The sequence below is a fragment of the Myotis brandtii genome, unplaced genomic scaffold (assembly GCF_000412655.1).
Source record: "Myotis brandtii unplaced genomic scaffold, ASM41265v1 scaffold929, whole genome shotgun sequence".
Classification (NCBI taxonomy): domain Eukaryota; kingdom Metazoa; phylum Chordata; class Mammalia; order Chiroptera; family Vespertilionidae; genus Myotis; species Myotis brandtii.
In genome coordinates, this window is record NW_005371832.1 from 1,720,234 (window position 1) to 1,736,939 (window position 16,706).

The 16,706-nt window shown below is 54.7% G+C and overlaps 2 protein-coding genes across 2 annotated transcripts in view; one reads left to right on the forward strand and one right to left on the reverse strand.

Moving 5' to 3' along the window:
• The window catches only part of TSPO2 (translocator protein 2), a 2,711-nt gene extending 2,297 nt beyond the window's left edge, over positions 1-414 (reverse strand). Inside the window, exon 1 of the mRNA XM_005885829.2 lies at positions 336-414. The gene's annotated coding sequence lies outside the window, so the exon portion shown is untranslated. The remainder of the gene's footprint in view (positions 1-335) is intronic.
• A 2,307-nt stretch (positions 415-2,721) lies between these two features.
• Positions 2,722-16,171, forward strand: UNC5CL (unc-5 family C-terminal like). Its single transcript, XM_005885830.2, has 11 exons — positions 2,722-2,830; positions 5,547-5,773; positions 5,890-5,950; positions 6,853-7,272; positions 7,946-8,246; positions 9,247-9,509; positions 10,162-10,263; positions 10,487-10,554; positions 11,078-11,178; positions 11,328-11,441; positions 14,403-16,171. The coding sequence occupies exons 4-11, from the start codon at positions 6,891-6,893 to the stop codon at positions 14,614-14,616; spliced, it is 1,545 nt and encodes a 514-aa protein (XP_005885892.1). The 5' UTR covers positions 2,722-2,830; positions 5,547-5,773; positions 5,890-5,950; positions 6,853-6,890; the 3' UTR covers positions 14,617-16,171.
• The last annotated feature ends 535 nt before the right edge of the window (positions 16,172-16,706 follow it).

Consider the following 16,706-nt stretch of genomic DNA (forward strand, 5'->3'; position numbering starts at 1 on the left):
CCCATGATGGAGGAGAGAAAGGGAAAAACCGGTGGTTATTCTCAGCGTTCTGGGGTGACTGACTGCCCACTCCATACTCTCCTGTCAAGGGCCCTGACCACGTCCTGGAGGTTCCGGAGACAGGACTGACCAGCCTGCCTGCCTGTGCATCCTTTGATTTATCTGTCTTTGCTCCCCACTGTGTATTTTCATCTTCTGCCTTCCTGTCTCTCTATCTCTGTGTTTTCTATTGTTCTATCCAGCGTTGGAAGCCCCCCCTCCCACCCCAACCCTCTTTTCTCCTGCTCTCCACCATTCCCAGTGCAGCCCCATTCTCAGGCCTCTGTTCCCCTTACCTCAGGCAACACCTCCCACGCTGGGTACCCGATGATGTGTGAAAGGCGGAGGCGGGTGGGGGAGGGAAAAGGGCAGAGTAGGGCTCCCAGTGGCCCGCCTTTCTCCAATGATAAGGGTGGTGGTTTTGGATGGGGAGCCCAGGTTGTTGCCTGCATGGCTCTGAAGGGCTCTCTCAGACCGGGGTCCCCTGGTCTGCTGGTTGTGGCCTCTGGAGGGCCCCTTGATGGGTGATTGAAGCTTTGGCTCTCTGAGAGCCCCATCTCCTGAGACAGATCAGTCCCAGCTGCATCCCGTGAAGCAGCTCTGTGTCCACAGGGGTGGAAGGGACCCTCAGATGTCTCTAGAACCTTCCTGTAACTGAGATGGAACCCAAGTGCCATTTTGGGAATGAATTCATGATACATGGACACAGCCCCTGGTTGTAGCCTGCTGGTCGGCAGGGCCTTTCCTGGCTTGGGCGTCAAGCTTGGCAGGTCTTTCACAAGCCCCTAGAGCAGCGGTTCTCAACCTTCCTAATGCCACGACCCTTTAACACAGTTCCTCATGTTGTGGTGACCCCCAATTTCATTGTTACAAATTGAACACAATTAAAGCATAGTGATTAATCAAAAAAACAATATGTAATTATATATGTGTTTTCCGATGGTCTTAGGCGACCCCTGTGAAAGGGTCGTTCGACCCCCAAAGGGGTCGCGACCCACAGGTTGAGAACCGCTGCCCTAGAGCTTTATGACTCCGAGGAGACAGCCTTCCATGCGACTCAGACCGAGCTTTTCCCGGGAAAGACTGACATCTCCCCTTTCATCCCCATCAGCGTTCTGATCACTCACTGTCCCTTGCTTGTGCTTTAGGCGTGAGGTCCCCTTCCAGGTTGGCTGCTCTCCACCCTCCTTTGCCCACCTCTCGACTTTGGGGACCCTGGGAGCTGTTTATCCCACACTCTCACCTCCGACCGCCGCCCCCCCACTCCCCGCCCCGCCTGCCCCGGAAGGAAGGCAGCAGACGGGTGGGGTTGTAGTCAGAAGCTAGAGAATCATTAACTGAGATGAAAGTGGCAGTTACGTATTTTTTAGGGGAGACAATACCTGGGGGGCTGGGGGTTCGCAGTGGTCCCTCAACTGCAGGAGGCCAGGCCATGGCGATAACAGTTACCACGCACTGAGCACCCACTTTGTGTCGAGCTCTTTAGACTTATTAGCTCAACAATGACAATGATCATCCCTCACAACATAGACATTGTCTGCATTTGACAGACAAGGGGCTCAGAGAGGTTGAGATCCTGGCCTACGATGACCTAGCTGGCAGGTGGGTCACTGGCTTCAGTGTTGGTGGTCTGGATCCAAAATGCATCTTTTCTCTTAGCTGGTCCACTCGTTCAGTCAGCAAGTCTCTGTGGAACACTTGCTATGGGTCAGGCTGTGCCAGGAGCTGAGGACACCGCAGCAAACAGCTTTAAAAATCCCTTTTCACAGGGAGCTTTCATTTCAGCGGCACCACCTTTCCTAGACGGACTTTCTCAGGAAGGACTCGGGTGGCAAACAGCCTGAAGTTCCGCTCTCCCTGTGCCCCTGCCAGCCCGGAGTGTGGGCGGGGTATGGGTCCACCCCAATGCCACCAGCAAATTGCGATTCATTAACCCTCTGTGTGCCTCTCTGTCACTCTGTGCCTCTCTCTCTGTCATCCCACTGGCAGCACCTGGGAGCTCCTTAGAGATGCAGAATCTCACACCCCCATCCCCAACCTATGGGACCAGAACCTGAATTTTAACAAGATCCCTAGGTGGGCCTGGCTGGTGTGACTCAGTGGTTGAGCATCGACCTATGAACCATGTCGGTTCGATTCCTGGTCAGGGCACATGGCCGGGTTGCAGGCTTGATCCCCACCCCACTAAGGGGCGTGCAGGAGGCAGCCCACTGATGTTTCTCTCTCATCAATGTTTCTATCTCTCTATCCCTCTCCCTTTCTCTCTCTCTAAAAAAAAATCAATAAACATATTTTTTAAAAAAAGGTCCCTAGGTGGTTCATGTGCACATTATAGTTTGAGGGGCTCTGGTTAAGGTTCCCTTCTCTAACCTTCTGCCATTTTAGTAGCCTCTGGCTGGGGCAGGGCACTCACCAGCAGAGGGCACTGTAGGGAGGGCAGGGAGGGCGTTCTCCTGCACCAGAGGTTGTGCCTCTACCCAGGTTATCTCCTCTCTGTCCCCTCCCATCCAGACCTAACTGGCAAGTCCCCTGACTTCTCGGATCCTCGGCTACTCCCTGACCTCGGCTGGACTTTGCCAACAGACAGGGACGGGCCCCCCGCCCACTCCAAAGGGGGGTGGCTGGGAGGCAGGTCTCTGCCGGGAAGCACGGGGCCACTCCTGCCTGATTCCCCGCCCACCACACTGTCTGCTGGCGTGGTGACAGGGTCTGGCTGACCGCTCTTTTTCTCAGAGAAGAAACTACGGTTCCCAGATACGCTGGCAGCCTCTGGGAGCACCTGCCTGCTAAGGTGAGCACCCCGCTGGGGCAGCTGGGGTTGGGTGGGCATTTGGTGGGGCCCCTGAGGGCTCACGGGAAGACTCAGGCCAACTTAGCCAAGCCTGCAGAGTAGAGACCTTCTGCTGGAGGAGGCGAGGATGGAGGGGCGTGGGAGATGGCCACTGCCCGTGGGTGTGAGGACCACGGGGCTGATGCTATGCACTGTGGACAGGTGTGCTCTGCTGATGAATGCTGCCCAGGACTGAGGTTTGGACCCATCCATGTTGGAACTTTTTATGTCCTTCAATCACCGGGATCTATCAGGGTTGAGTGGGTGTGGTAAGAACCAGTGCCTGCGAGAGGGGCTGAGAGTTTCCTCAGCTTTGCAGCAGGCGCCTGGATCTTTGCGCGGGAGGAGTGACTCCCTAGGGACAGGCCATGGTAGCATTCCAGGACCTTCGTTCTGGGGAACTGGGTCTGGGGCAAGACACTGGAGGCGAGGGTGGTAAGGAGTCAGGCGCGGGGCTGGGAAGCTCCAGTCTCCATCGAGCTGGTTGCTGTGCTGTCCGTTCAGGACCCTCCTGGGGAAGGAGGGTGGAGAGGGCCGAGGCCTGGAGACAGCTGTCAGCCTGGGAGACGGGGGCTGAGCTGGGGAGGAGTTCACCCGCTCCAGGCCAGGCAGTGAATGGGATCCAGGTGGGCAGCCCTGGGGGCTTCGGGGGTCAGTACATACCGACTGCTCCAGGTGGGGAGGCCGGGCAAGGGGCTCTGCTGAGCCACAGTGGGGTGGAGAGGACTTGGACTCTGGTCTTTGGAGGCCCCAGGAAAGTGGTTGCTATAAAACAGCAGAGCCTCGCCCTTCTTCCACTCTGGCTGGCCCAGCCCCGGCCACTGGTACCTCGATGGGCAGGGGTGGGGGTGCGGAACCGAGGATGTGCCTTTAGCTCCTTCTGTTAGTTGTACTTTATTCTCATTTCTTTCTCTTCCAACGTCATCTCTGCTAGAAATGGAAAAGAGGCCTGGGAACCACAAGGGGCAGGAAGAGAAAGGGAGTGTTTCTAGAATTCCTGTCCTCCCTCCTCATCCTCCCTCTGCCTCCAGTTGTGGCTCAATAATCTCCCCTCGTCCTCTCTGTGGGGAGAGAAGTTGGCTTCCTTATCTGTGAAATGGAAATAAAAATAACAGTAGCTCAAAAGGCCGCAGACGAGAGAGGCCACGTAGAGCGCTTTAACGCCATGTGCAGAGCAAAGCCCTTATAATAATTGCAGTTATAATTTCAATTACAGTGGGGCCTTGATTTACGAGTGTCCCGACTAACGAGTTTTTTGAGATACCAGCTGTCTCTCCACCCGATTTTTTGCATTGAGTTGACAGAGTAATTTGAGTTAACGAGCTCCTTAACGAGCTCCTTTACAAGCTCGGTCTCGGAACAAATTAAACTCGTAAGTCAAGGCCCCACTGTACCTCTAATGTGGAGGATCCCAAAGGCATGGGTGGGACGTCACGGGAAACTTGCTGCCTGGCCCCATTCCCACAGGCCTGGGTATTGCCAGCTCACCTGCTCCACTTGTGTGCCCTGCGGGAGGCCTGCAGCACTGTCTGCACAGCTGGGGCCTCAGAGGGAACAGCGCCCCACCCTCCCTCCCTGTCTACAGTCTCAAGGAGGACACAGGGAGACAGACCCATCCAGTCCTCAATCCTCAGGATAGAGGAGCTTCCGCCCCAGTCTTGGAGGAGCTAGGAAGGGGGCTTAGGCTCTATGGGCGCCGTGGAAGGAAGGAAGCAGGTGGGCAGTGAAGGAGCAGAGTCTGGGGCGAGGCCTCAGCTCCCCGTGGCTGGTTTGAGTGAAGGGAGTGGGGAGAAATGGAGGCCAGACCCTAGTGAATCAACTGTGGAGTGAATGAGTCCTATTCCCCCAGAAGGTGCCTGAGAGCCAAATACGAAGCCATCTTTGGCAAGACAACTTCTCTCAGTGCCTGGTACACAGCTGGTCCTCAGAAATGTTCATCTGAGTGGGGAAAACAGTAGAGGGAGATTTTGGAGGCACAAGACTATGTAGGGCCGATGAGCTGGAGGAGGGGAGGGGTCCAGGTGGGAAGAAGAGGCAGGTGGGGAGCACAGGTGAGGGGTGAAAGACAACAGCATGAGCAAAAGCCAGAGGCGAGAATGAACGAGGTGTGAGGAGCTCAGTCTGGCTGGAATGGAGAATGTTGGAAATCGAGGAGGAAGAGGGAAGGGAGGATGGGGAGGCACCGTTTCTGGGGGGCCTCGGAACGGCGGGTGTCTGTGCAGGAGGTGCTGGAAGGCGGTCCCAGTCCAAGGCCCTGCTGCTGGTGTAGCCGGGCAGCCGGGTGAGCCGGGGGTCAGTACAGGCTTCAGCCCCACCTCATTCCAGCCTCCCTGGAGGCCCCACCTGTGTTTTTCTTTCTCTTTTTGTTTTCACTTTTAATTTTTGTTACTCCTGCGAGCTCCCTTCCGACCTTTCAGGCAGAAGGAGGGGCATAAATAAACAAGCATGTTTGGATAGCGCTTTATCACCTAGGAATGCTTTCCATGTGAGCTCAGGCCAGCCTCACGATCACTCTGAGAGGTGATTTCCCCCACTTGTAACGGCTTTTAAAAAGAACTGAAAAGTTAATAGGAAATCCATGCCTGGTGTGAAAAACTCAGAGGAGACTGGAAAAAGAGTTTAAAAAAATGGAAAGTCCTAGTTCACACCTTCCACCCCTCAATTTCGCCTCTTTCAGTGACGGCCAGGGAAAGGCTGGGGTGTACCCTCCCAGACCTGCACGTCCAAGACAAGAGTCACCAGCACATGCGGCTGGCGACTGAGCACTGGACCCAGAGCAAGTCCCGAGGTGATGTGCAGCGGGTGTAAGGAACACAGACCGACTGGGAAGGAAGGATGTGAACTGTCGCCCTAATAATTTTACATCGATTACCTGCCAGCATGATACTATTTTGAATATAGTGGGTAAGATGAAATCTATTATTAAAATTAATTTCTCCTGTTTCTTTGCACTCTCTTACTGTGGCCACTAGAAAGTTTGAAATGATATACGTGGCTCACATTATGTTTTTATTGCACAGCTCTGCTCCAGACCTTTGGCTACAATTCATACCCGGGCTTGGCAAAAGGCGGTATACAGCTGTGAGTACGCAAAAGAGTTCGTTCTTGTATTATTTATTTATTCGTTACTTGCATTATGCAAACCTACTTTTGCCCACTCCTGTATACACACCCATAAATATGTATCTATACTTCTGTATAGTTTTGTTATTTACATGAATGAAATCAAAGGATGTCTACTCCTGGTGAATTGCTTTTCTACATACAGATTTTTTTTTTTCTATATCAGCACGTGTAGATCAAGGTAGGTACTCTGACAGGTGAGGAAACTGAGGCACGCTAAGCAATATGACAAGCGCACTCAGCCAGTGACCAGGGTGCATTTGAACTCACATGCTCTGAAGACCAGCTCTCTCTGCCTCAGGGGAGTTTAGTTTGAGGTTTAGGTCACAAGGAGCTGCTGTGGGCTCTTGAGTAAGAGAGATGGTGACGTTCTGTTACAGCAGTGATTCTCAACCTTCCTAATGCCGCGACCCTTTAATACAGTTCCTCATGTGGTGGTGACCCCCAACCATAAAATTATTTTCGTTGCTACTTCATAACTGTAATGTTGCTACTGTTATGAATCATAATGTAAATATCTGATATGCAGGATATATTTTCATTGTTACAAATTGAACATAATTAAAGCATAGTGCTTAATCACAAAAACAATATGTAATTATAGATGTGTTTTCCGATGGTCTTAGGCGACCCCTGTGAAAGGGTCGTTTGACCCCCCAAAGGGGTCGCGACCCACAGGTTGAGAACCGCTGTGTTACAGGAACTGCCGTGACTGAGGTGTGCGGGCTGCGCTGGAATATAGACAGTTTGCTCTATCATCGCAGGCGTTTGGACGCCAAGTCTTGGCCTCTGCGACATTGAAAAGGGTTAGCTTGGCACTGACTTCTTTAACCCCCTGCCCTTGGCCTTGGTTGTTACAGGGGTGCAGGGGAGCTGGCAGCATCCAGTGACCAGGCAGATGAGCTCCCATGAGAATTCCTTCCAACCTGCCCAGTTCCTGCTGCTGGTGGGCGTCCCGGTGGCAAGTGCCTTCCTTCTGGTCCAGTGCCTGCGATGGCACTGTCCTCGCTGGCTGCGGGCCGGCCGGAAGCCGGACAGGCAAGAGGAGCCAGTGCCCGATCCCACTCCCCTACCCGAAGATGAGTCCCCACACCAGTACCCACCGGCCGTCCTGTCGGAGATGGCCGCCTTCTACCAGGAACTGCACACGCCCACCCAGGGCCAGACCGTCACCCGTCAGCTGATGCACAAGCTGCTGGTGTTTTCGGCTCGAGAGGTGGATCACCGCGGCGGCTGCCTGATACTGCGGGACACGGGCATCTCGCTGCTCATCCCGCCAGGTAACAGCGCGAGCTCACTTTTCAGCGTGGAGCTGTTCAGACTGCGTGCGGCACAGGGTACCGCATCGAAGGGAACAGTCAGACACCTTCCTACTTTGGAAAATTCTTTACATTTAAAAAATATATTTTTATCAATATCAGAGAGGAAGAGAGGAGAGAGATAGAAACATCAATGATGAGAGAGAATCATTGATTGGCTGCCTCCTGCACACCCCACAATGGGGATCGAGCCCACAACCCGGACATGTGTCCTGACCAGGAATTGAACTGTGCATAGGTTGATGCTCAACCACTGAGCCATGCTGAAAATTGTTCACATTTTGAGTATGACTTTATTGACCTCAAAGACAACTTCCCGGCAGATGGGATTAAGGTGCTTGCTCTAATGAACAGGCCTCCAGTAAAGGGAACGGAAAGTGGAGGAAGACCTCTTCTCGCACATTCACTCAGGCCCTGTATGGGCCAGCGGCGGCCCTGCACGGAAGGCAGGTGACTGGCCCAGGATTACACCACACGTCAGCTCACAGTTGTCTTGTCTCCATCTGTACTGTCTTCCATGTGGGCACCTGGACTCCCATCCCACCTCCCCTCCCAGGCTGGCCTGGCCTCCCCTGGGGCAGGGTGTGCCTGCTTATCCATTTGTCCAGCCCATCCCAGCTCTCCGTCTCCCCAGGTGCTGTGGCCGTGGGCCGCCAGGAGCGAGTGTCACTGATCCTGGTGTGGGACCTGTCGGATGGCCCGCCATTGTCCCGAGCCCAGGCGCTGGTGAGCCCTGTGGTGGCGTGTGGACCCCATGGGACCTCCTTCCTGAAGCCCTGCACCCTCACCTTCAAGCACTGCGCGCAGATGCCCAGCCACGCCCGCACCTACAGCAGCAACACCAACCTGCTCGACGATAAAGACTGGAAGCCCCTGGGGAAGTCAGGGGTCCACACCTCCCTGGATGAGTGTCGCATCCAGCTCTCCCATTTCAGGTGGGCACCAGCCCTCGGCCTCTCTTTTCTGCCCCCCTTTTCTGCCCACCCATCTTCATCTCTGCCCCTTTATCTGTCCCAGGTGGCCTGCAAATCCCTTATTTCCCCGTGTCCCTTCTCGGTCCCTCTGTCGTAATGTGTAGGACAGCTCGTGTCACTCCAACCCTGTCCAGGACTGCACACCCTCCATGGTCTCTCTGCCTGTTTAGGAGGCCTGACTTCACCCCAGCCCTCTTTCTGGAGGGGCCCTGTCCCATCCCCACCTTTGTCTCTCTAAGATTGTCTATACCCTGTGCCCCTGTTCAGGGCTGTCCCCCAACTGCCTAGGGCACGTTTGTCCCCTCTGATGCCCTAAGACACCAGCCCATCTCTTGTCTGTCCTTAGTTCTGTCTTTCTTTCCTTCTTTTGGTTAATCCTCACCCGAGGTTTTCTATTGATTTTTTTGAGAGAGTGGAAGGGAGTGGGAGAGACAGAGAGAGAAACATCTATGTGAGAGAGATACATCTATTGGTTGCCTCCTGAATGTGCTCTGACCAGGGCCAGGGATCTAGGCTGCAACTGAGGCACATGCCTTTGATGGGAATTGAACCCAGGATCCTTCAGTCAGCAGGCTAATGCTCTAACCACTGAGCAATCGGCTAGGGCAGCTCTGTCTTTCTAGGATCTTAGACCCTTCTTCCTCTCCTTCTCCTTGTGACCCATTAACCAGAGTGGGACCAGCCATCTGTGGGCCCTTTTAAAGCCTAGTGGCCCTGAGCCCGCCGTCCCACTGTCCTATGCTGAGATGTTTGCGGGCTCTTCTCCACACTCTGTGATGGTCACTGCACGTGACTCACTTTTCGTCCCCCTACCAACTCTGCCTGCCCACGTCCTCCCTATGCACAACCCGGCCTGCTCTCTCGGCTCTGTGGAGGCCCCCACGGAGGCCTCTGGCACAGCAGGAGCTGGGTGGCCAGTGCGCTACACCAGTCCCTGCCACCGTCTCCCTCTATTCCGCAGCCTCTACACGTGTGTGCTGGAGGCTCCCTCGGGCCAGGAAGCTCGCAAGTGGCTGCAACTGGCAGTGTTCTGCTCGCCGCTGGCACCGGGGCAGACCCACCTGCAGCTGCGCGTCTACTTCCTCAACAACACGCCCTGCGCCCTGCAGTGGGCCCTGACCAACGAGCAGCCCCACGGCGGGCGCCTGCGCGGGCCCTGCCAGCTCTTCGACTTCACTGGGGCCCGAGGGGACCAGTGCCTAAAGCTCAAGTACATCTCTGAGGGTGAGCGAGGCCTGGACAGGGCAGGAGGGAGCCCCACTCGAGCGAGGTGTCTGTGCCTCCCCTGGGGTGGAAATGTGGGAGCCTCAGGTTCCTTTCAGAGACTCATGGGCAGGCTCCAGGGGGGCCCTCGGGCTTCTGCTGCTGCCTCGAGGAGTCCCCAGGCTCTGTCCACTTCCTTTGTCTGTGGCTCACTCAGCCCTGGTCCCTCTGTGGGAGGACAGGGTGATGCAGGGTGGGAGGAGGGGAGGAGAGGCCTGGCACCCCCAGGGGGGAAGAGGGCAGGAGGCTTTTATTGTTCCACCTGGATGGAGTGGTGTGGAGGGAGGTCCCAGTCTTCTCTGCTTGGGCCTCTTTCCCGTGTGGCCTGGGCTCTGGGAATTGCCCCTGGGACCTAGGGCATTTGCACGGGCACACATGCGTGGCTGCTTTGGGGGGTAGTGGATAAGAGGGTGGGGGTTACAAGACTGGGGGATCTGTGAGCTGTGTGTGGTGGTAGAAGGAAGACCACTCACAGGGTCCCTGCCCAGGCTCTGGGACTCCCACTCACTTGACTTGGCTGCTCCTGGTCCCTCACCACTGCACCCCGCACAGCGTCCGCCACACTGTGGAAGGCCCTGCTCTCTGAGGCCTCCGCTCTCTGTCCCCTCCCCAGGTTGGGAGAACGTGGATGACAGCAGTTGCCAGGTGGTTCCCCATCTCCACATCTGGCACGGGAAGTGCCCCTTCCGCTCCTTCTGCTTCCGGAAGAAAGCAGGTAGTCAGGCGCCGGGTTCACTTCCTGTCCTCCCCTCCCCTCCCCACTGGTCACCCTGGAGCTAAGGTGAGGAGCCACGCCGATCTTTGCAGAGAGAAAGATGGAGGGTCTTGCCCAGCTTCTTCAGATTTCCGAAGCCTCACTGTGGAGTCCCTTCAGGTCTTCTGCTCTCTCATGCCGGGCCTTTTCCTCTCTCACCTGCCCTGTCCTCTCCCTTTTGTAGCCAATGAGAACGAGGACTGCTCGGCACTAACCAATGAGATCATCGTCACCATGCACACCTTCCAGGATGTGAGTGGGAGCTGAGGGCAGCGGGAGGGCAGGGCCTGGGAGGAGTGCTGGGCAAAGTGGGAGAGAGCGACATATCCCACTCTCTCAAGGGAAGATGGGAAGAACTCAGGGTTGAGAGTCTTTGGGGAACCATGGTGGCTTCTTGGCGGAGAGCAGGCAGATACCCCTCAGGGGTATGAGTGGGGAAGGAACCCAGGAAAGTGGGGGGGGGGTGGAGGGAAGGGGACATATATGGCTGAGTTCAGCGTCTCTATTTCTGGATGAACCTGCCCAGAACTTCTGGTGTCTAAGGATGCACCCTGCTTGGTCTTCGAGTCCCAGGTCCCAAAGAGCTCAGCAGGAAAACTTAAGGCTGAAGGTTCTGGGGTCAGGGAAGCAGCGGATGGGGGCCCTGGGTGGGGGAGGGCGGCATCTCCTGGTAACATGGCTCTGAGTGTCAGGCTGGAGGACGACATGAGAAATGGAGGTGGGTTCCCCAGCTTCTTGGTCCCTAAGTGTGTTTCTGGCCCCTCTGCTGGCGCAGGGCTTGGAGACCAAGTACATGGAAATCCTCAGGTTTCAGGCATCAGAGGAGGAGTCCTGGGCAGCGCCACCCCCTGTCTCCCAGCTGCCCCCATGCAATAGGTGAGGTGGGCTGCTTGGGTTGTTGCCTGGGGGATGTTCGGGATTCACCCCAGCGCCTCTAGGGGAGTACGGCACTTGGGGTGAGTAGAACCAGACTGGGTCTCTGGTCCTCCCCTCTGAGAATACCCTTTCCCCCCGCCCGGCCTCAGGCTGCCCCCTGAGCTCTTTGAGCAGCTGAAGATGTTGTTGGAGCCGAACAGCATCACAGGCAACGACTGGCGGAGACTGGCCTCCCACCTGGGGCTCTGTGGCATGAAGATCCGGTAAGAGGGGCAAGATCTGCCCATGGGAGAGGGGGGTTTCAGACCACAGAGAAGGGAGAGAATGGCTACTCCCACCCTATCGCCCATAAAAGGGGCAGCTCTTTCTATCTGTCACGGTATTGTCAGTACCCAGAATGATGCCGGGCTCCAAGTAGGTCCCCAATAAATACTAAAAAATGAATCAACTAACATGTAAGTTACATATTGAGTGCTTGACATACTGTGCCCCGAGGGATAGAAGGGCGGACTACAAGAGAATGCGTGTAAAGCATGTACTGAGCGCCTGGCACGTGTTAATGGATGTTGGCAATGATGGAGGCAATGCTGGCATGGTCCCTGTCCAGAGACCAGTGGGAGAACAAGTCTGAGCTAAGCCCCGGGACCCAGACTCTGAGAGCAGTGCTCAGGGAAGACTTCATTCGCCCAGGAGGAGCTCAGCCGCTCAGCATCCGGCCACGCTCCAGGCCTGCTCAAGGTGAGGAGCCACGCCGATCTTTGCAGAGAGAAAGATGGAGGGTCTTGCCCAGCTTCTTCAGATTTCCGAAGCCTCACTGTGGAGTCCCTTCAGGTCTTCTGCTCTCTCATGCCGGGCCTTTTCCTCTCTCACCTGCCCTGTCCTCTCCCTTTTGTAGCCAATGAGAACGAGGACTGCTCGGCACTAACCAATGAGATCATCGTCACCATGCACACCTTCCAGGATGTGAGTGGGAGCTGAGGGCAGCGGGAGGGCAGGGCCTGGGAGGAGTGCTGGGCAAAGTGGGAGAGAGCGACATATCCCACTCTCTCAAGGGAAGATGGGAAGAACTCAGGGTTGAGAGTCTTTGGGGAACCATGGTGGCTTCTTGGCGGAGAGCAGGCAGATACCCCTCAGGGGTATGAGTGGGGAAGGAACCCAGGAAAGGGGGGGGGGGGGTGGAGGGAAGGGGACATATATGGCTGAGTTCAGCGTCTCTATTTCTGGATGAACCTGCCCAGAACTTCTGGTGTCTAAGGATGCACCCTGCTTGGTCTTCGAGTCCCAGGTCCCAAAGAGCTCAGCAGGAAAACTTAAGGCTGAAGGTTCTGGGGTCAGGGAAGCAGCGGATGGGGGCCCTGGGTGGGGGAGGGCGGCATCTCCTGGTAACATGGCTCTGAGTGTCAGGCTGGAGGACGACATGAGAAATGGAGGTGGGTTCCCCAGCTTCTTGGTCCCTAAGTGTGTTTCTGGCCCCTCTGCTGGCGCAGGGCTTGGAGACCAAGTACATGGAAATCCTCAGGTTTCAGGCATCAGAGGAGGAGTCCTGGGCAGCGCCACCCCCTGTCTCCCAGCTGCCCCCATGCAATAGGTGAGGTGGGCTGCTTGGGTTGTTGCCTGGGGGATGTTCGGGATTCACCCCAGCGCCTCTAGGGGAGTACGGCACTTGGGGTGAGTAGAACCAGACTGGGTCTCTGGTCCTCCCCTCTGAGAATACCCTTTCCCCCCGCCCGGCCTCAGGCTGCCCCCTGAGCTCTTTGAGCAGCTGAAGATGTTGTTGGAGCCGAACAGCATCACAGGCAACGACTGGCGGAGACTGGCCTCCCACCTGGGGCTCTGTGGCATGAAGATCCGGTAAGAGGGGCAAGATCTGCCCATGGGAGAGGGGGGTTTCAGACCACAGAGAAGGGAGAGAATGGCTACTCCCACCCTATCGCCCATAAAAGGGGCAGCTCTTTCTATCTGTCACGGTATTGTCAGTACCCAGAATGATGCCGGGCTCCAAGTAGGTCCCCAATAAATACTAAAAAATGAATCAACTAACATGTAAGTTACATATTGAGTGCTTGACATACTGTGCCCCGAGGGATAGAAGGGCGGACTACAAGAGAATGCGTGTAAAGCATGTACTGAGCGCCTGGCACGTGTTAATGGATGTTGGCAATGATGGAGGCAATGCTGGCATGGTCCCTGTCCAGAGACCAGTGGGAGAACAAGTCTGAGCTAAGCCCCGGGACCCAGACTCTGAGAGCAGTGCTCAGGGAAGACTTCATTCGCCCAGGAGATGGGACTGGAGTTGGGCCCAGCTGAAGACAGGGTGGATTTTTAAATCACTCAGTTATTAAACATTTATCCAGGACCTACTATGTCCTGGAAAACTACACTCAGCTTTGGGACACAAGATGACTGGTCCCAGCCCCAGGAGCTCACAGTCTAATAAGGGATACAAAGAGCTTAACAAAATAAAGGCGTGTTCCTTGTGCCTTACTGCATGGATCCTACATTGCAGAGCAAGTTGAAAACAGATAGAGGCACCGAATAGCTAAAGCAAGAATCATAACGACTTGCAAAAGTTATGATCAGAAGTCTGAACTGTGGGGTGCAGAATGGTCTCCTTGCCCACAGCTTCAGGGAGGTGGGAAGGGGGACCCGCCATTCTGTTTGGGGGGAGCAGCAAGGGGTGTGGGTGGGCTGTGTGCACAGTGGTAAATGGATAGCCTGAAGAAGGAAGGCTCAGGATGGGAGCAGGAAGGAAAGTTCCAGAAAAAACAACAACCCCAAACAAACCACAAAACAAAACAGGGTGAGGCCAACTGGTGGATGAGCCAGAAAGTCAGGGATGTGGGCTCGGTTAATAGGCAGAAGAGACTCTGGAAGGTTTCTGAGCAGGAACCACTGTTTCCCAAGTGGTGGGCAGGATGCTGTGGCCACGAGAGAGGAAGGAAGAGGGGAGAAGTGGGGAAGGGGAGGGGGGTGCAGAGAGGACAATAGTCCCCTTAGAGGTCCTCTCATCCAAGTCCTGGGTGTCAGAAGAGGAAACAGGCTTCAAGAGGAGTGACTTTTGAGCCAGGGCAAGCTCAGATTTCAAAGTCCTGGGCCCTCCCTCCCCCCACCTTGAGTCTCCTGGAAGGCAGGTAGGAGCCCGATAAGCAGCAGAGCTGGGGGAGGGTGTGGCTCTCACCGAGCGCCCCTCCCTCCTCTGCCCTCCTCCCCACGTCTGTGGCCAGGTTCCTGTCCTGCCAGCGCAGCCCTGCTGCGGCCATCCTGGAGCTGTTTGAGGAGCAGAACGGCAGCCTGCAGGAGCTGCACTACCTCATGACCCTCATGGAGCGGCTGGACTGCGCCTCCGCCATCCAGAACTACCTGGGCAGCCCAGCCCAGGTCCGCGTGGGCACCTGGGAGAACCAGGACCTGGAGCTGGAGCTGGACGTGAAGCTCTGAGTGCCCCCTGGGGCGGGGCAGGGTGGACACGGTCCGCAGTGCGGTTTGCCTGGACACCCTGGAAGAACATAGGTTCCTGGCTGTGCCCACCGACCTCATCAGAACCTTCAGACCATGTCTCAGGCCACTGTGAGGCTGGACTGCCCTTGCCAGCCTCCCAGGGTCTGGACCACCTTGAGACTGGCTTTGTTCTGCCTGCAGATCCCCTCCTGGGCGGCAGGGGGCACAGGAGCCCAGGAGATGGACCCACATGGTAGGCCTCTGAGAAGCTATTTCATAGACCAACAGACTGTTAGGTTGCAGTGCTGGCACCCCTTGGAGATTGGTCAGTCCACAGTATTCACTGAGCACTTGGTGGTACCCAGCATTGGACTGGGCATCATGCGGAATCCTGGAATATTTGGGGGAATTTGGAGTCTTGACAAGCACACAGTTCTCCTGTGGGAGTCAAGATGTACTCATATGAGCTGAGGGCAAACTCTAAAACAACGGGTAAGGGTGGGCAAATGTAGGTCTGTAGTTGTGAGTACGGGAAACAGAGTTTATTCTTGTATCATTATTTATTAATTATTGTATTATTGTCCATACAAACAACTGTAAACCGACTTTTACCCACCCTGCATCTCCTGCGGTTGGGGATGTGAGTGTGGTGTGAACTGTATGCTTCAGGAGTTGAGGAGAGAGGGAGCTAAGTATAGGCTGGCGCAGGGAGGATGTTGGAGAGAGACTTGAATATGCAGAGTGGTTCGGAGATGCTTAGGTAGGGGTAGGGGTCGGGGGTGACTGAAGAGGAGGAGCCAGGAGTGAGCATGGCCTGCTGAGGCATTAGGCAGCCTGGCCTCATGTGTGGGAGGTGAGGGTCCATAGAGGTTGAAGGCCAGATCTACAGGTGGGCAGTGCTACCTGGCTGTCTACCTGTCTCCTTTGCCTTCCTTTGTCTTCTTATACACACCTTATCTCTCTCCCTCTGCCATTACGTCTGTTATAAAACATCAAAGCTGAAAAGAAACTTCAAGATTATCATTCTTGCCCAACCTTTTTATCTCTTTATTTCAAACTGTGTGAGCATTAAATGACTTCATTTTGCGGTCACTATCCATCCCTGAATCTGGCTCTCTGTTACTCTGTGCATTAACATTTTTTTGTCTCTACTTCATTGCTGTGCCTGCCTTTGTACGTTTCTTTCTCTGAAACCCTCAGTCATTCCCCTCAGGCAAGTGTCTCTAAACCAGTGTTATATATCAAAGGCTATTGAAAGACACTGGGCTATGCTAGGAATGGATGGGTGGGGATTTTACCTCATGAATCAAGACCCAGTTTAGGATCAGGAAATAAAGGACAAGGATTAAAGAACACCCCACCAGTCAAACAAATGTTTATTCAGTACCTACTATGTGTTAAGCACTATATAAGAAGAGATTAATAGCTGGGTTCCAAAAAGAGAACAAAGGGTTTGACTCTGGCAATTCTTTTGTTTGCAAACAGGTGTTAATTTTTTTAAGGGCAGGCGAACAATCTCTCTGGCAACACTAAACAATTTGCTTCTGTATTTAATTAAAAAACATTAAGCCTTTTTCTATGATGAACAATGTTGTGTAATAAAATATGAAAATTGCCTTTCTTTGTTACTAACTGTATTTTGCTCAGATTGATCCATTTGGTTGTGGGTTTGCATGGTTTTATTTGGTAAAATTATACCAACGGGGGCAGATTGGAGGAAGCATTTTGTAGATGGTGCTTCTAGTATGAAAGTTGTCTGGGTCCAGCATGGTAGATCAGGCCCTTTTCTTTTTTGTTAGAAGCAAGTGGGGCCCTTCCACCATCTCCCTCTTCCCTTAGCCCCACCCATCCTCTCCCAGCCTCCTCATTAGGCCTCCCACCCCTCCGGAGCCACTACTCCAGTCTCCCACCCTCCTCATTAGGCCTACCACCCCTCCTCTCCCACCCTCCTCATTAGGCCTACCACCCCTCCGGAGCCACTACTCCAGGTCGGTGCCTCGGCCTCCTTCCCTGGTACCTGGCTCAGGATCCGCCTGATAAGAACATCTTTCTCCTTTGGAATCCCCGCAGTTTCCCCCACTTTCCCCGAT